The sequence below is a fragment of the Rhipicephalus microplus genome, chromosome 9 (genome assembly GCF_043290135.1).
Source record: "Rhipicephalus microplus isolate Deutch F79 chromosome 9, USDA_Rmic, whole genome shotgun sequence".
Lineage (NCBI taxonomy): Eukaryota > Metazoa > Arthropoda > Arachnida > Ixodida > Ixodidae > Rhipicephalus > Rhipicephalus microplus.
The window spans coordinates 109,335,227-109,355,550 of NC_134708.1; the positions used below are offsets into that span (position 1 = coordinate 109,335,227).

Here is a 20,324-nt window from a genome sequence, read left to right on the forward strand (position 1 = left end):
TAGGGTGCATTTAGCAGTGCCTGCAAAAGACGAGGAAGAGGACCGTGGTACGTGCTCGTGATAGCTCCGATTCGAATCGCTGAGCGCTTGAACTGCAGTGTGTTCGTCTTTTCAATAGACGCGTCGTGAACTCAACGCTCAACGCGTACCACCAAGTGGTGGAGAGTGCTGGTTCTCTTTTTCACTCTGGGACTCCGTAACCGGACTCTACCTCCGCCGTCCATCATGCCTGACGACGTTGCAGCACAGCCGAATGCTGCCACACCCCCCGATCTCCGCTGCCCCGGTATTCCGAGAGAGCGCGACTCAGTCCTGTTCAACGGCACTGATGAACAGGACGTCGAGGACTGGCTCGCTTTGTTTGAAAAAGTGAGTGTCAACAACTGGTGGGACGATAACGACTAACTCGGTCGCGTCCACGTCTACCTGACGGGTGGCGCAAAGCTTTGGTTGAACAACCGTGAGGCTGAGATTACCACCTGGGCCTCTTTGAAAACGACCTTCGCAGACGCATTCGGCCGACCGGTAGTGCGCAAGCTCTGCGCGGAGCAGCGTTTGCGTGATCGTGCCCTTTTGGCAGGAGAAAGCTTCACGTCTTACATTGAGGACGTCGTAGGCCTCTGCTGGCACTTCAATCCGGCCATGTCCAAAGCCGACAAAGTCAAGCATATCATCAAGGGCATCGAGGACGATGCGTTCCACATGCTTGTGGCGAAAACTCCTCGAACCGTCACAGACATCATTCTGCACTGCCAGAGCTACGACGAGTTGCGAAAGCAGTGCATTTCCACGCGACGTCACAGTTTCGACACGACCAGCACGTCAGCATTGACAGGTGGCGTGATCTCTCCAGATCCGGTAGTATTGACGCACCAAATACAACAGTTCATCCACGAGGAGGTTGCCCGCCAATTGTCTATTGCTCCCTTTCTCACTAGTAATAGTCATGGACTCCCCTCGTCACTGTGCCAAACCATTGAGGAGCAAGTATCCGAAGCTCTTCCACCTACGCACCAACTACCGCCTGTATCAGCGCCGTTCACCTATACCGACGTCGTGAGATGGCCTTCACATGCAGTGCCATACATCACCGGCCCTCCTCAACGCCCTCATGTCTTCTACGCACCGCGGGCGCCACCAAGCCCGCACATTCCACTTTATCAATGTCCTGCCCTTCCAATAATCTTTGGCGCACACTGGACAACCGACCAATATACTATTACTGTGGTCTACCCGGGCATGTCGAGTGTTTCTGCCACCACCGCGTTCCTCGTACAACTGCCGTTGAAGCCAATTACAGCTACGACCATACAGAGCCACAACACCCAATGCCCTCCCACGCTCTTTCAACACCTCATCATCGAACCTCCGCACCTCCCACTCGTCTTAATCACCCTCCCCGCGCCGGCGCTCGCTATCGCCACTGCTTCGACGCACCGCGCTGGTCCACACGGAAAACTGACCACCGCAGTTCCCGAAGCGAGAACAGCGCCACAGTCGAAATCTGCAAGGCCTCGTTCCTAAACTACAAACAAAACCCCAATATTCATTGAAGGTGTTGCCGTGTCCGCCTTAGTCGATACTGGAGCAGCTGTGTCCGTTTTGAGTGAAGCAATGTGCCGCAAGTTGAAAAAGATTACGACTCCACTTTCTGGTGTTTCTCTCCGTACGGCGACCGCACATCACATACAACCTTCCGTCGCGTGCACAGCTCATCTACTCATTCAGGACGTTTTGTATGTGGTCGAATTCGTCGTCGTGCCGCACTGCTCGCATGACGTTATATTCGGCTGGGACTTTCTTTCCATGAATCATGCCGTTGTCGATTGTGCCCGTGCCGAGCTTGAATTATCAGCAATCTCGGACATCGCTCCTGCCAAGTCATCTTTTTCTCGGGTCGTCATCGCTGAGGACACGGACATCCCACCTATGTCGTCTGCTATTGTGCCAATCTCCTGCGACTATGCTTTCTCTACCGCCTTGTTTACGCCGTCAGCGAAATTCACTTCTCGTAAGCACTTTGTTCTCCCATTTGCTCTTATCACGATCGAAAACTCCTCCGCAACCATTTATGTCACGAACCTGCTTTCGATCCCAACCACTATGTTCCACGGAGAATGTATAGGACAACTTGTGGACATCGATTCAGTCTGCCCTCACTCACTACCTGGTCCCACAGCAAGCCTCCATGTCGCGAGCGTTAACCTCGATATCACGGCCAACACATCTACCCCAGATGCCCTCCTTCTATCCATTGCTTCGGACCTTCCTAGCGTTCAGCCGACGCAACTCTTGACGCTTCTCGGCCGCTTCGGATGTCTTTCGATTATAAGCAACCCATTTTGAGCAGAACAACTTCGATCACTCATCATTAGACACCGGCAGCCAGGCACCCCTGCGCCAGTGCCCACACCGCGTCTGTCAAGCTGAACGTCGAATTATTGAAGACCAGGTGACGAACATGCTTAGTCGGGGAGTCATACAGCCGTCCCAAAGTCCCTGGACATCCCCGGTGGTGCTCGTGAAAAAGAAGGACGGTAGCATCCGTTTCTGTGTTCATTATAGGCGCCTTAACAAGATCACGCGCAAAGATATCTATCCGCTCCCCAGAATTGATGACGCGTTCGACTGTTTGCAAGGAGCGGAGATCTTCTCTTCGCTGGATCTTTGGTCGGGGTACTGGCAGGTACCTATGGATAAAGCCGACCAACCGAAAACTGCGTTCGTAGCTGCTGACGGCTCGTAGGAGTTCAACATGATGCCGTTCGGCCTTTGCAATGTTCCGGCCACATTGGAACGCCTTATGGACAACATATTTCGAGGCCTCAAGTGGCATACGTGCCTTTCGTATGTGGACGACGTCGTGGTTTTTAGGGGCGAAGCTCCTTAGGGCGTGGGCTGTGCGTCCCCTGTAGCCTGTATGTAGCCACCTCTAGTTTAGTTCTTGCAGTGTTCACTAGATGGCGGTACCGTCTCCTGTATGTAGCCACCTCTCGTTTAGTTCTTGTTGTGTTTACTAGATGGTGGTACTTGTAGCTGATGATGAAAAGATGCAAGATGTTATAAACTAGAAAGCGGTACTTGTAGTTGATGAAAGACGTGAGATCTTATAAAATAGGAATGATGTCACATATGGCGCGTGTCATTGGTTGAAGGCAATCGTTCGATTTAGTGCGGCGACGTACACTAGGGGGAGCGATGTAATAAAATCGAGTGGGCAAAATGTACAGAGGATTCATGGTTTACCAGGTTTACCTCCGGAGCTTCGCCCACTCATCATCATTCACTTCGTGGATATGGCGGAATTTTTTTCAAAAGACTTCGATACCCATCTCCAGCGCTTCGCAAGCGTCCTGGAATGCCTCAAACAGGCTGCACTACAACTAAAATTGAAGAAATGTCACTTCGCCGCACGGAAGCTCGCAATCTTAGGGCACCTTGTTAGCAAGGATGGCGTTCTACCAGACCCAGAGAAGCTCCACACCGTCACTGAGTTTCCTAAGCCGTCGACACTCAAAGAACTCCGGAGCTTTATAGGGCTATGCTCTTATTTTCAACAATTGATTCGCAACTTCGCATCCATAATGATCCCTTTAACACGTCTACTTGCTGACAGCCAAGGTATCTCGGCATGGTTGTCCACCTGTGACAACGAATTTGCGAAATTACGTCATATTCTGACATCGCCACCGATTCTCCGTCCCTTCAACCCAGACTCCCCTACCTAAATCCACACGGACGCTAGTGGAGACGGCCTTACCGCTATCCTTGCGCAGCGAAAGTCTGGCTTCAATGAGTACATCATTTCTTACGTGAGTCGCTCTCTGACCAGAGCTGAAGAAAATTATTTGGTCACGGAGAAAGAATATCTAGCTATCGTTTGGGCAATCGCTAAATTTAGACCTTACATATACGGTCAGACATTTGATGTCGTGACTGACCATCACGCCCTCTGCTGGTTGTCGTCTCTAAAAGACCCAGCAGGTCGCCTAGCCCGTTGGAGATTACGACTCCAAGACTACGACATCCGCGTCGTCTACATGTCAGGGCGCAGACATTCAGACGCCGACGCTCTTTCTCGATCTCCGCTTCCCCATGACGGTGCAAATGCGCCTGTTTCTACCTACAATTATGCATCCTTCACACACGCTGACATGCCATCCGAGCAGCGTCAAGACCTTTGAAGAGTGTCTTTAATGGAGTTCCTATCGAAGCCATCACCGAGTACTGCCAGTCGCCTGCTGTGGCGCGCAGCTCGCCATTTCACCATGCGCGATGGGCAACTTTACCACCGCAATTACCTCAGTAAAGGTCGCAAGCGGTTGTTGGTGATTCCTCGCCATATACGTGCTGATATTTGCGCCTTGTTCCATGCGGACCCCCAATGCGGCCACGCTGGTGTAATACCACGGCCGTATAAAGACGTTTATAAAGACGTATGCACGCCTCCAGCTGCGGTACTACTGGCGTGGAATGTACCGATTTGTCCACCAATACATGCGTTCATGCTCAAAATGTCAACGCCAGAAGAGTTCACTGCATGCCGTCACTGGACTGCTTCAGCCGTTTCCCTGCCCATGCCGACCGTTCAATCGCATCGGAATTGACTTATACGGCCCAATTTCATACACACATGACGGGAATCGCTGGGTGGTTGTCGCTATTGATCATTTGACACGGTATGCTGAGGCTGCCGCGCTGACAGAGGTAACATCACTTTGAAGTCGGCTTATTTATTCTTCATGAACTTGTTCTTCGCCATGGCGCTCCTCGCGAGTTACCCAGCAACCACGGACGCACGTTCCTCTCAGCAGCCGTACAAGACCTCCTGCGTGAATGCAATGTTGTTCATCGAACGACCACTGTGTACCATCCCCAAACCAAAGGCATGACTGAACGCTTCAACCGCACATTAGGCGACATGCTGTCCATGTATGTATCTGCTGACCACACCAACTGGGACCACATACTGTCATTTGTCACCTATGCGTACAACAGCGTCACTCAGTCCACGACTGGATTTTCTCCCTTCTTTCTTCTATAGGGCCGTTAACCCTCCTCATTTATGGATACCATTCTGTGTTATCGCCCGGATACTTCAGAGTCTGCAACTCTCTCAAAAGTCGCCACCTATGTGGAAGAATGCAGGCAGCTAGCACGTTCGTTAACTACACAAGACCAAGCACACCAATAGGACCGCCGTGACGCCAACCTGCATCCCCAGTCATATTCGCCTGGAACATTGGTGTGGCTTCGCGTTGCCTCCTCAGCTTCAGGCCTTTCTTCAAAGCTGCTGCCTAAGTATGAAGGCCCCTACCGCATCCTGCGTCAAGCATCACCGCTAAACTATATTGTCGAGCCCGTACAGTCATCCATAGACCGCCGCCGTAGCGGCCGTGAGACTGTTCACGTCGACCGACTGAAGCCGCACTATGACCCACTAGTCGTACCAGGGCTTTGGGTCGCCAGGACGGCTCCTTTTCCGCGGGGGAGTAATTTGTAGAATGGATAGGGTGCAATTAGCAGTGCCTGCAAAAGACGAGGAAAAGGACCGTGGTTCGTGCTCGTGATAGCCCCGATTCAAATCGCGGAGCGCTTGAACTGTGTTCGTTTTTTTAATAAACACGTCGCGGACTCAACGCTCAACGCGTACTACCAAAATAAATAATAATAAAAGTTACGTATACATAAGTCAACAGTCATCTCGGCAAAAGTCACTGTTGTCGAGACTACTCATTCGGTCCGAAATCGAATGCGACTGTTTTGGGAACTCATACGAAAGAAAATGTCATTTTCATCAAATGAAATAAGTTTCACGGTGCAACTGCAAGCGAATCACATTACAAACGAATGACATTCGCTGTAAATGACATTATATTTACTGTATGTCAGGGGTATTAGACACCGTTTTTTGTTTCTATGCGTAATAATCACAAACACTAAATCCGTGAATACCGGTCCAGGACATGCATGTTTGCGAATTTTTTTTCCGAAGTGTCGTGGCCGAATGGAACAAGCTCTCTGAAGAACAAGTATTATGTGTAAATGAAGGGCTATTTGTGTTTCTGTTGTAAATCCCCCTGCTGAATGCCCAAGGGCGATGCGGGGTAACTCTTGAATAAGGAATAAAGAAATAAAAAAAACGTTAAGTTATTTAATATATCTCCGCGAAAAACAGTCTTTAGGTAGTTGACATGGGGCCTACATGTGATGGGTAGATCACGTGAGAAGTTGGGACCAAGCAATGGAGTATTGACGATTGTGATTGCTGAATAAATATATGCCAAACTGAGATAAATGAGAATGGATTAAAAGCCTAGGTAGCTATTATAAACGCATAAAATAAATATAAAATATAATAGGTAAATCAAAGTCTGGCAGTTCATCTTCGAAGGCCAAATAACTAATAAACATAGCCCCAAGAGTCGAGGTAAAAGTACGGAAACGACCGGGAAAGGAGTGGGAGTATAGCGAGCTGTCACTTCTTACGAAGAAGATAGGAAAATATGGCAAAAGTATTTGGTCAACAGAAAAGAAGAATTCAAAAAGTTGGTGCAATAAGCTAATCCGGGAATCAATTGCGAAGCGTCTAGAGTCATCACGGGAGCACAGAAAAAAAAACGTGGCAGCAGTACAAAGTCAGCTAACTGGGGGGAAAGTACCAATTTTTTGAAGGCGAAGAAGCAAGCGTTTATGTTTTTGCAACATTACTGAAATTTAGCAGAAGAGAAAGGCACCGAGGCCTCACAGAGGTTCCTGCTTTGTTCACAGAGTTGGCTGCAGCGAACAGATTATTTCGAGAATAAAGGCATGCGTAATTTGTCATTTTATAACAAAATGAAACACAATGTGTCATTCGAATTATTGTCTTCAGTATACAAAATTCAATTGCATTAACGGTGATCACTAGAGAAAATAATTAGACATTAGAGAAGATAAAGCGTGAAACCGAAATTGAGGAAATCTGCACATTTTAGGTCATCAAAACACGGAAAAAAGTTATACAAGATGACTTTTAGTAGTACGTCAGTTAACTTCACCGAGCCGAACCCTGGCGCAGATGAGTCAGCGGGCAGCGCACGGGACATCTGTGTTAATGGTTCAATGGTTTAGTCACACATGCTTCGGTGACGTGGCGTTGGTTCAACTGCATTGCAGCAAAAGAACCATTCTTTTGAAAGACCTACAGTCAAGCTACCATCGGTGTACGTCGGGAGGGGCCCGTGTGTGCACAAAGTGCCTCCCCGGAGGCGCCGTTTCGGTTACGACTTCGGGAAGATAACAGAGACGTGGGTCACAGCTGGCGCAGCACGGAAGGCAGAGCTTGCAGTGTAGTTATCGGGAGCGACTTCGAAGGCAAGTTGCGGTTTTGCGAGGAATGGGGCCGCCGGCCCAGTTTAATGTGGGTGATCAGGGTGATCCAGGTATGAAGAAAGCGCCAGGCCGGCGCGTAAGGCGCAACAAAGTCACAACGAAAGCCAGAAGAGCGGCCTTTCAGAGCCTTTTCTAAACACTCTTGTCTTGTCATATCGCCTAGAAGATTTTGGCTCATACTCACAATGGGGATTGGCCACAAACACTCGTTGTATTAATACTGCAAGCACACTTGCTTGATACCCACTACGACATTATTAATAATTTTTTTTGGTAGTGGGCGGGCATTCGCTATGCTATTTTTTTGTCATTCTTCTGAGAAGCACGGTATCCGCTAAACACTTGCAAGGAAATCTGTGCCAATCGTTTATCCAGTGGTTGACAAAGACGATGAGGAATTATGGCTGAAGTGGGTATGCGCCACAGTTAATAGGGGAACAAGAACAAGATTTTTGTAATAAATTGGGGCATTGGACATCCCACACATTACGCTATTCGCAACGTGCGACGACTGGTTGTTCTTTCGCTTTTTTAAAACGCTTTATAAGCCATATTACCGCACATGCTTTCCCGACATCGAGTCTGCCTAGGGCAAGTTTGCAAACAAGCCCGAAGCGACGGACTGGCTCAGTGGTAGTATACAGGGCTGGCACCCAGCGGGACTGGGGTCGAGCCCCACTTTGTCATTAGCACTGAACGTTTTTTTTTTAATTTCGTGTGCTTTCACCAGTGCAAAAAGCGTTCGGCCTGCCACACCTTTGTTTCATTTATTTAGTGCCCGTGGTGATGATGAATACTATGATGATGACTCAAACACGGCGCATACTAACAGTGACTTGACAAGGAGGATGGGGAATGCCTTTCATTGCAGAGACCAACAAACTCAAGTAGTTGGGCCCATGAGGGAACGTAAAGGGCTTGCCTCTACACCAGGGCCCTCTCGTTGAGGCTTCGTGAAGTTCTGCGGAGCGCCGTTTTAGATGAACACACTTGGGTGACCCAAAAAAGTGATTATGTAAATTGGTGACTCATTTTCTGTATATATTATCGATACCCAAAAGAAGAAGCAAAAACAGAAAGAGGGCAATTATTGTTATTTCCACCGTTCAGATCAGCCAGTATCACCGTTATCTTGGACAGTTTTTAACGTGAATAAAGGAAAAAGATACTTTTATACCAAATTACTGTTGCAGTAATAATACTTAAGCCAGTAGGCACCTAAAGCCTCATTAGTCCAGTTCAGCAAAGATAAGCACAAACGTCATAAAAATTGTTCTTGTGGCTGAAACCCAGATCCGAAGCACCGAGAAAAAGTATGTTCTCAATTGTGGAGTTCGGGCCTAGGTTAGCGAATTGGGTAAAAAAGTATTTTTCTTAGCAATGAGCAAAACAGTGGTCTATTGTTTCTGTTTCTGAAAAAAAAGTTGCGTAAAGGTGATATCGCCAGACCAGTCCTGCATGAATATAAGTTTAACGGGGGGACACGTCATCGTAATTAAAATATTAAGTCTTTAAATTTTTAGCAGTACACCACTGAATTGGTCAAGAAAAATTTAAATGACTAAATTCTGTAAAGGCGTTGTTGTTTCCATAGCATCTGCACGAAGCGAAATTTTTCTGAATGGTATTGCAGTAATTATGGCCACTTCAGGAAGGACTGATAGTACTGAGCCATTGCTCGTGCTAGAGAGAGGCGCATAACTTCGTCGTTTACGAAAAGGTTGATTTAACTCACATGTTAGGCCATACATAAAAACATGCGCCGTGGCTGGCTCTTCGTAAAGACGGAGACATAGGAAAGCTCGTTTTAAAAGGTGAAATAATTATCTTCTCGGTGCACTCTTGCATAAAACCGACCACAGCGTACACGCATAATGCGTAATTTTAACAATTTCTTGTGCATTTTTGAAATTAGTTGCACCCGCCGAATATTAAGTAATGAAGACGTGCCTCCTGTGTTCGGTGTTGGATAGTACAAAAAGTTTGTCAATATTTGGTATTCTTCACTTTTATAATTCGAATACATAACCAATTTTATTGACGGAATGGTAAATTTTTACCTTGATAATTTTTATTTGTGATTTGATACCCGGTTTTTGGTTAATTACTAGTAGTGGACATGTGCCTTCTACACAAAGAACCATCTGCAGTTGTTCAAGGGTACGGGTAAGCTTTCATTCACACAATCCACGAATTGAGTCTTATTGACAAGCACACTTCATAGCTATGAGATTTATAACGATAGATTTCTCGATTCATCTAAATTGAATCGCTGTAAACTTCATTGACCATTATAAACTGGATACCAGTTTCTGTTAGCACGCAGAAAAATTCATCTGCCTTGGCGTGCTCGTATTACTAGAACTATTAGGACTTCGCTTCTAAGACATGTGAAATACTTCTAATTGTTCAGAAAATTCTGAAATTTATGGTAAAGTTGTTCAATCAGGCTAGGCCTTCTTCACAGCATATCCTGAGCCCAACATTGTCTGCATTTTGATGTAACAGATTGAATATCGGCTTTCGGGTCTTTGAGTTTTGAGTTATTACCCTGGAATGACAGGAGGCGGAAATGTTGTAGGCCCGTGTGCTCAGATTTGAGTGCACGTTAAAGAACCCCAGGTGGTCTAAATTTCCGGAGCCCTCCACTACGGCATCTCTCATAATCATATAGTAGTTTTGGGACGTTAAACCCCACATATCAATCACCCTGGAATGACAGAGCCACACATGTCCGTTGTTGTACAATATTCACGTTGGTCTCGGTTGTTTTCTTAACGCATGCAATACCGTATGACGTGGCTACCTCAATAAGGCTTTTACAGAAGCTCCGTAAGCTTCGGAGCGAATCACATCAGCAGTATTCACTCTAAGGCATTCCTTCAACAGAATTTGAAAACCCGCGCGCATATGAAGCGGGTGTGCAGCTGGACTGGAGATGCAGGCAAAGATATGAATGTACTTTCAGAATTCAGCAAGTGCCTCCCGGACCTTTTCTAAATTTTTGTTTTTTTTCTTCGTGTTTGTACATCGAAGTACCAAATGTTTGCACTTGAAACCAGGTGTGATGGGCGCGTCGGCATGATTCTATAACGCCCTGCGCGGCACTATCCATGAACTGTAAGCACGTGTAACCTCCTCCGCGAAAAGTCTCATGTCACATGATGATAGCATTGTGTCTTATGACGTCACCATGATGTCACCGATTATCGAGGTTTGTGAGGTCATTAAGGCGTAGTCGTACCGTTACATAACTACATTGTCAATTGACTCGGCCGTGAATCTTCCGATCTTCAGACTACTATTGGCGAGCTATTTACCTATATTGATTTACTGTCGGTGGTAATTCTAGACCAGCGATATGACCATAGTTCGGTTATGATCGGCGAGATGGCATGATGGGCGCGAAAGTGCGCTTTAAAATCATAGCTCCGCGCATCGCGTAGCGCACGCGCGCCTATCTCGTGATCGCGGTGGTTTGTACGTCTTGTGCTGGCACTGAATTTCCAGAGAACACGAAGATGACTTTGCCCGCTGCAGCAACCACTTTGCCAGAAGTGCGCTGCTCAAGCCCGAAGAAGTTACTATGGAAGTTAGTGGCCAATCCCCGTGTACGATAGATTTAGGTGCAGGTTAAAGAAGCCAGATTGGTCGAAATATCCAGAGCTCTCCAAAATGGCGTCTCTCACCATCATATTGTGGTTCAGGAACGTTAAACCCCAGATACTATTGCCAGTTCAGGCTCGTCTTGTGTATACTTGTGCGCTCTTTCGTGCGTCCTCCTTTGAGTTTGGGCAACATGCTTTAAATGTCGTTCTTTTACATTGGTTAGTTCATGCTTATCCTGTCTATGTCCTCTTTGTGCTGCTTTTCTGCCCGAGGAGTGAGCGAGGAGTTTCGAACGGTTTGCTGTTCTTCGCTTGACATTACAATTTGATGCTTCAGCGTTCATTACTTTTCTGTTGTGGGGTAACAATGCAGAATACTCTCTCATCAGCTTCTGTTAAGAAAGGATTCACTTTCGTAGCTCACTGATTTATATGACAGATGAATCAGGCATATATTTTTTTTTGCGAACGCGAGACATTGTTTCACTTTCAGAAAGTCAATAATAATATTTATGATAAATATACTTCAAAAATAAACTTTGCAAGAACTACAGCCTCAATTTCAGGGCCCCAAATTGAACATTAGAAAACAACACTACACATTTTTGGAAATTACCTATAGTTGCACCGGATGAAGACGTAATTTTTCGCTTACGCCCTCCTAAAATCAGAACTAATTTTCACTTTTTACTTTTTCAATAGCAATGCGTTAAGACATGTCCTCTTTATAAATGCATAAGATTTGTGTTTTTATAAATATTATGTTTGTAATTGTTATTCCATATGTTCCTTTCTTTCAATTTCAATAAAATTGTGGATTTTTTGGATATTTACGAAAAACAAGTATCAATGCTATTTTTGATCTTACTGCGGCCAACTGAGCACCTTCAGGCATACTCAAGCTGCATGATGCAGTTTTTTGCCTGACGGACTCCCTAAAATGTTGTTGGAAAATAAAGACCTTTCTGATTCTGATTTTTGAATACATGTTTTATACTCATCGTCGCCACTGTTTACGCCTCACAAACGCTCATTTTTTTTCTCTTGGCTTCCTAAATATCTTCCTTTTCATGTTTATTTTCAATCTTGCTTTAACACTTTTCTACTTTAGGTCTTCAAGAATAAGCCCAATGCCGTATATTCGTATGCAGAGAAGCGCCTCATCTTCGTTCTTGTAACAGTCCCTAACTACTGAACGTGAGGACTGAGGCGACCCCGAAGTGTAGAAAAGACGATGAGAAAATGGCACGTGTTTCTCTCTTCAAGATCACCTCATGATTGTGTGGTCCAACGCACACATTTCGTTTCTAAAAGGTGTCAAATAGTTCTCACAGTTCAAAAAGTTTTGAAATTTATGGTACAGTTGTTCAACCGGGCTTGGCCTTCCTCACAGCATATCCTGAGCTCCGCACTGTCTGAACTTGGATGTAGGAGATTGAATATTGGCTTTCAGGCCTGTGAGCTCTGAGTTATTACCAGCGAATGACCAAGCAACACATGTCCACTGTTATGCAATATTCGCATTGGTCATGGTTGTTTTCTTAACGAATGCAATACCGCATGACGCACCTACCTCAATAAAGCTTTTACAGAAGCCCCATAAGCCTCGGAGTGATTCACATCATCAGCATTCACTCACAGCGCATTCTTTCAGGGGAAGTTGAAAACTTTCGCATATGGAGATAGCGTGAAGCTGGGCTGGAGAGGCAGGCAAAGATATGATTGTACTTTCTCAATTCAGTAAACGCCTCCCGTACCTTTCCTCAATTTCTGTTCTTCTTCTCCGTGTTTGTATATTGAAGTACCGAATGTTTGCATTTAAAACCAGTTCCTCGTTATTACGATGACAAATGGCGATGATATGACGCTGCAAAGTAATATAACCGCTCGCATGGTTCCTTATGCTTTCTTTTTTCATCTCAGCGACTTTTCCTAATTCATCCCCTCACACATTGAGATAGCTTTCTGCACGAAACGTGGTTTTGCAGTGTTTCCTGGATAAGGTCACCTATAGTTAGGCGATGACGTCATGTGATGACGTAATGATTACGTCATTATAACGTTGCAAATTCTGCTGTGCTGTAACGCCAAGATGAAATCACGCATGACTCGGGTTGATGCCCTTAACGCTGGTGGTCACAGTTCCTGCCTGATGAAGCGTCTCAGTGTTTTTCTCAAATAGTGACATCCTATGCCTTTTTCAACAATCACGAACAGCTTCATGGACGACGGCTCAGAGCACTTCCCTTCCGAAGAGTCACGAGTCGGGGATTCAGTGGAACACCCCACCCACGAAGGCTCCTCGAATGTTACCCGTGGTGCCGGTACCTCGGCGGTGGCGCCTGCCGCCGCAGCGTCGGATGGCGCTCACATAAGGCTCCCTGCTTTTCGTCGAGTGTCTGGCGCTTCGGAATCAACTTCGAGTCAAGAGTCGGGCGAGCCAGCACTGCGACCCCACCCTGCTTCACGGACCGATGATCAGCACCAAGGCAGACAGATTGAATTCGAGACGACAGCGCCTTGCAACTGCACAGGTATGCACTGCTGTTTTTCCTTTGCTAGGGTATTAAATATTGGCGAGGAAGTTAACGAACTTCGTCGTGCTTCCATGGCACGAGTCTGCATCGCCGGTTTCACTGATGTCGCTTGCACGGGCCCTCCTCTCATGAGAGACAGCAAAACAGCGTCCCGATAATTAATCCGAGTGGCTGTTTAGCTATCTCTTGCCACATGCCTGATTATTGCATTCTGCGCAATAAACGCTTCTTCACTACACAAACGGCATTAGCTGTGTGGCTTCGCAAATTTGTGGGGAAGCACTGCCGCAGAATAGGAGCATTCACCAAGTTTCTGAAATGAATAAATGAAAGAATATTGCTTCCTAGAGCAGTGACTTCCTCAAAAAGTAGCGCCATGAGCACACTTTGCTGGCTTAGATTCTATAAAATACGGCTGTGAGACTGCACTGAAACTGCGTTGAATGGGCATGGGGACGTAATGCTGATGACGTAATGGTGACATCATTCGGACGTTAAAAATTTCGGCGCCGAAGAGCGGCTATATAATACTGTTGTACTTTAGGATGGTAGCCGTTGTACAACATAGCTAACCATGAATTGAGACTTATATTTGATGTTTTCATGCCAGATTTTTTCCACCTCCGAACTTTAACACACGTTGAGTCATTCTTGAGCTCTTGACACTCATCACAGACTATTTTCTCATCGTCCCGCTGCAGTGGCCTATGGGCTAAGGTACTAGGCTGCTGACCCGCAGGTCGTGAGATTGAATCCCGGTAACGGGGGCTGCATCTTCGACGGAGGCGAGAATGCTGTAGCCTGGAGTGCTCAGATTCGGGGGCCCATTAAACAACTCCTGGTGGTCGAAATTTCTGGAGTCCTGCGCAACGGCGTGTCTCGTAACCATATGGTGGCTATGAAACGTTAAACCTTAGATAAAAATAAATCAATTACTTTCACGTCATTGATTGCTTTCACATGACAGCTAGAAGTCTTTCTGCCGTCTTGCCGCATGCACTACTATCACGTGCACAAGAAGCCTGTGCGCATTTCAGATGATTCATTTCACAAAATTACTGTGCAGCAGATGGGACTGTTAGGAAGTGGTAGAGAGAACAATGTACTTGCAAGCTCAGCACAAATAACCTCTGCAGATATCGCGTAAGACGCTTTGTCATCAGTGATTACGCCCGCATAAAAAAACAAAACGTCCGATTCGATCACAATATCAATGACAAATATTTGGCCTCAACAGAAACATGGAGCACCGTGTCCCAGCCTAATTTTTGATGAATGATTGGTGTCAAAGGAACGCTTTCTTTTGTAAGCAAAGTAAGCACAGAAGGTTCGCACGAATGAAAAAGCGATCACCCACGTCTGCTTTAGTCGATGTCGCCATGTGTGCTGTCAAAACAGTTTTCTGTAACCCAGCAGCCTTATTTCTCTGTGCCACTGAAAGAGTGAGCATGGCAAGTACACATTTGGTATTCGCTCCTTGCAGCGCCATGCGTACAACAACAAAGCACAGGGTAATGAAATAGTGCCCAAAATATGTGAGAATAGGACAAGGAGAGAGAGAAAGGGGAGCGCTTTGTTTAAGCGCTCCGTTTTGCCCCTTCTATGGTCCTGTTCTCACACATTTAACGGGCTACGTCATTAGCTATGTCTTATCAACGCGCCCAATTTTCACACTCTTGTCAAAACACAGGCTTTTCCTTGTGCTGGGCAAGGATAATACAACAGACAAAGTCGTTTATAATGTTGCGTATACATTGGCTACGCGCGAAAATGTGGTTTTGTTTTGTCTTCAGGAAAAATTCGTCCCTAGATAGTACCTAATAAAAATGAAGGCATGAAATACGTAACGCTGCGTTCATGCATTGATTCTGTGTGTTCTCTGTTTGTCTCCAAATTAAGTACCGAAATGCTTTTTCCTGGATAGAAGTACACAATACCCGAATGTTCTCCCTATGAGATTTGATATTGTTGTTCTTACGAAATTAACGTGTCAGGTTATCTTAATCAATAATAAAGTACAGGCTTGCGTATACGTTCTCATTTAACCTTACCTGCCGCTCGCAGCAAACACCCACAGCAACGACCGCCGGTGTGCTCACGTGAACGTATACCAGACAAGAATCCCCGCTATTAACGTGAACCAACAGTGGAACATTTCGAGTCACGACCCCAACAAGGTACGCCGAATAATAACTGAAGGCCAGAGAGGCCAAAAGAAGGGACAAAGACGTGAATGAAAAGGTGGAGACGAAGACAATGGGAGTGGGTGGAAGTCGTTACTCAAGGAGTGTACAATTTCTTAATAAGCACGCTCAGCAGGTTTTCCTATACACCTTCAAAAAAGAAAGAAAGCGTGAGATACATACTTTGGCATGAGAGAAAGGAGTGGGCCCAAAATTAAGTAACCTTTGATCAAGTATCGTCTGAAGGCAAGTGGTGCTGATGAGGGGTGGCACGATAGAGTAAGGATTGGTAGCAAAGTCTAGAGTGGTACAAGGTGATATGACCTGCAGTAGATTAGGGGAATAAGCTCCACTGCTAGGTCATAGTGGCTGGGATCTTGCCAGGAATGTTTTGAGAGGAGCTATATATTTAAAGCTCACATGCGGACGTTCGCGTCACCACCGTGAATGTCGGCAAGTGTGACTATGACTTGCGGGTACAGCCAGTAACCCAGTGAGGCTTTTGATAGGCTGCGCTGGTAGAAACACCGAATCAGGTTTGCTAGACTGCACTCGCTCATAGGGCACGAAAAAAGTAGATGCTCTACAGCCACTTGTTGTCAGCGCTCCCTAATGTGGATAAATGTTAGGCTAGAGTATCTTGTCTTTTAGTTCAGGTAAATCGCTGGCGCATTTGCTGCTCAAGTTGCGGAAGCATTCAACCTCTTTTCAATTTGTTCGGTACAGCCACTAACTATACTGCTGTAGGCCAATTTTTCTTTAGACAGCGGTACTATCTTCCTCAACTTCTGCAGGCAGGGCTGATTAGAAAAAAAACAGCAACAGTTGCAAGGTTGTGTTGCCAGTCACATAAGTCTACTTTGCCCAATAACACTAAGAATATGTAATGCAAAATTTGAGTATTTCACAGAACGAAAATGAAAAATTATGGCGTGGAATCAGCAATAGGCACTCAGTCGCAGCAGGACGTTGTCAGCCAGTATACAAATTGGAATTTTTCAAAACGTGAAAGAATTTGTTATTAGGGCAAGGAGAAATTCATTTATCATAACGCTGGCCCAGCGTCATGCCTTGATAGGTCACTGGAGACTATTCGGCTCACTGTGAAATCGTGTCTTGTAAGAGCGTACAATCAATTCTGTTTCAGTACAGTTAGAGCGCTTGCAAGCAACGTCCGCACCATCAATGCACAGCGTATTGAAGCTGTTGCCATATGTGCATTATTCCCTCACACTGGGTGCCTTGGAGCATCTAAGACATAAATAACTTCGATGCAGGAAGCTATGGACATTAAAAATTGGAAGCCAATGTGCAATTGTGTTTTGACACAGTGCTATTGTTGTGACAAACTCAATGAAAACCATTGAATATTTGAATGTTATCTCGTGTGCATTCGTGGGAAAATTGCATGTGCTTGGCTGAAGGTTTCACTCGTTCGATTCATATGTCCGACGGATGAATGCAGAGTTGTCTGCGACTATGTGACCGGACAAAGTCACGCGAGGTGTCGCTTTCGCATACAGCTGTGTGCTGCTCAGATAACTTGTACTGCGTTTTTTTCAAACGCATCTTTGAAATCCTCCGTGAGTCCATTGGACATGGTAAGGTTGAGAGCATGTGTGCCTGATGTGTTTGAAAGGCAGCAAATCTTTTTTTTTGTTAAACTGAGCATAAATTAAAAGTCCCGTCTTCCCACAGAATTTTTCTTGCGGACGTTTAGAGGCAGTCTCTAGTGAAAAAATTTGGCAGATTCGACGTATCAGAGAATCAACGTTACGCGAAGCATGCGGAGGGATGATATTGAGCGACACGCCATGAAATGACACTATGTACAATTCTCGCACACAGAGACATATGTTGGAAAGTTTCAGATGTTTGTATAACCAGTTGTTTGCACTTGCGCAACGATGCCAACTGAAACATGTGTATTAGGAACAGCAGAAGCTGATATGAAGCGCTGATGCTCGAGAAGATGCTTGCCCTAGACACTGCTACACAAATCAACTTCAGCGCACGAAAACTAGCCAAAATTGTGGTTAACGCGACGTGACGGCTGCATCAAAGGAGAACAATTGTAATGTTTATAAAATTGGGTAGGCAGCACTGCAACCATTATTGACGTTTCATGAAGATTAGCGTCTATTTGAAAAGCAGTTACGAGATGTGGCGTCGTTCTGTGACATAATGCTTCATCGCCACGCAGAGTGCTTGGGTTCGATTCCAGCTGGGACCCTGACATTTATTCTTTGCTTTCGTTGGGTCGACGCCGATGTCGGGTATTTCATAATGGTCGTGCGTTAAAATTGCCCATGTGTGTTCTCGTAGTTCCTGGATAGACACCAAGTGTCAGTAAACTGTGGCACATACCCGCATACCAGTGGCACATACTCGCGCGTGGTTATGTGCCGCTGTCTGGCGGGAAGTGTTGGACAACGTACGTGACGGGATTGTGACATTATTCATGTCTTGAGCAAAGCGTCATATTCGTCAGATCATCTTACCTTCCCATGCTAATTTTGATTCACGTCAAGTTAAGGGTGTCACTACAGGAGCTCAAAATGTAGAGGCTAGACTGATAGATCAATAGATGCGCTCAAAGTCGGCGAAGTTCTCTAAAGAATACTTCGCATTTAAGAAATTTGAAACGGCAGCGTCTCGAATTAGTTGTAGTTCAGAAGCGTTGGACAGCTGATAAATAAATCCAGAATCATTAGGGTGATGCAGATTGTTTTTTACAAGAAATCACTTAGAAGGATCGATGAGGATCATGGCAGCTCTTTCGAAAGGTGCATCGATGAGCGACGTTGCGACAAATGAAATTTAGTGAGTACACGCTTAGGAAGTCACAATAAGAGGTACATCTTTGCATCTTTGCATATCTCTTTTTGTGTTGGGATCCTAAAAAACAAAAGCACGCACGCAGCAAGTACAGTTTGTCATTGTTTTTGTTGACCGGATTGTGTATTTGCGACACGAAGCGCATCATCTATAGAAATGTTTCGTGCAATATGAAATTTGTGTGCCATATCCTCCGGATAGAAGTTATATGGATTGCACATAATATGTTTACCCATATTGCACTGCTGCATTGTTCATAATGAATCATGCGTGCTATTCAGCATGGTCACAGCTTCTCGTGAACACTAGGTTTTTTCGAGCAAGCTCTATGGCGGTGATGGCCGGGAAGACTGCGCGAAGGACGTGCGTGCAGCGTTCAGAAGAAGGAAACGATGATTTAGTCTATATCATTTACAAGGCGAGGCCTGTAAGCCTTCTCCCCAGCTCTTTTCATGGTTTGAAGCTGAACGTTCTGGTGGGTGGACGACAGTATTTTTTTTCCACACAACACAGGTGAGGGAGTGATGAGATCATTAGCTGGGACTAGGTCTTGCACGCAGTTCCAAAGTATATGAGAGAATGCGGTCATTGCCCCGCACAATGACCAATGGGGAAGAATGGGACTGGGGTAGAGAGAGAGAGAGAGAGAAAGAGAGAGAGAGAGAGTTTATTCACAGAAAGGTAGAGAGGTGGGCCTGAGCTACAGTTTGCTCTGGCCTGCTACTCTACACTGGGGAAGGGTGACTGGGGAGTGAAAGAGTGATGAATTACGATAGTAAGGTAGAGAGATGATATGTTCTTATTAGGCTGGGTAACCCTACAGACGTGCATCCAGTCCAGTGGCTTCTAATAAAGCGATGACGGCTCGTATATCCACATGTTTGCTGCTGGCGTCAGGCCAAGGACCTAACACAACCTCACCGGTTAATGGTCGACTAATATATCAGCCAATCAAAGATATCAGTGGCTGACATTCGCTTGCATATGCTGGACAGTCGCAAAATATATGTTCGAGCGTTTCTGGCAACCGACAGTGGCCACAATTGGGACCTGTGTCATTACAGCCAATCAAGGGGGTGTAACGTCTCGTGTAAGCCACACCGAGGCGAATGCGGTGGATAATGCATGACATGCTTCGCTTTAACTTGTGAGGCATACGGAACTTCATTTCTAGGTCCCATTTGTGCAGCCGCTTGTGCTAGTGTTCTGGTTTCTGCCAGTGCTCTAAGATGGAGTTGCGCATTACGCGTCGAAGTGGGATGTTAGTGTCCTGTCGAGAAAATGCGATGCACACTTCCAGGGCACTATTTAAAGCTCTCTTAGCTTCAGCGTTCACCGCTTCATTGCCCATTATGCCACAATGAGCAACTATCCATTGAAATGTTACATCATGTCCATATTTTGTAGAGATGGTAGAGATGCCAAGAAGCTCTGCTATTTCAATCGATAAAGTATGATATGGACCTTGTCTCACGAAGCCAACGATGATTTGAAGAGCAGCTTTGGCATCGCACAGTGCCGTCCATTTACCAGCGGGTTCTGTCGACATGAAATGTATTGCCTCCCGAATAGCAACAAGTTCCGCGGCAGTGGATGTGGTCTTGTGATCTATCTTGAAACGTCGAGCTATCTTCATCTGTGGGATGACAAAGGCTGCGGCGGAGGTACGCGACGTGGTAGATCCATCAGTATATACGTGTGCGACACCATCGTACATAGTATAAATGTGTAGCAGTGTAAGTTGCTTTAGGCCAATCGATGATACAAGGAACTTCTTCATAATC

General features: G+C 45.8%; 1 protein-coding gene across 1 annotated transcript in view; it reads left to right on the forward strand.

Moving 5' to 3' along the window:
• Window positions 1–225: 225 nt before the first annotated feature.
• Window positions 226–20,324, forward strand: part of LOC142772327 (uncharacterized) — a 65,089-nt gene continuing 44,990 nt past the window's right edge. The window contains exons 1-3 of the mRNA XM_075874527.1: window positions 226–386; window positions 13,200–13,516; window positions 15,584–15,696. Of these exons, the coding sequence (XP_075730642.1) occupies window positions 226–386; window positions 13,200–13,516; window positions 15,584–15,696 (591 nt within the window). The remainder of the gene's footprint in view (window positions 387–13,199; window positions 13,517–15,583; window positions 15,697–20,324) is intronic.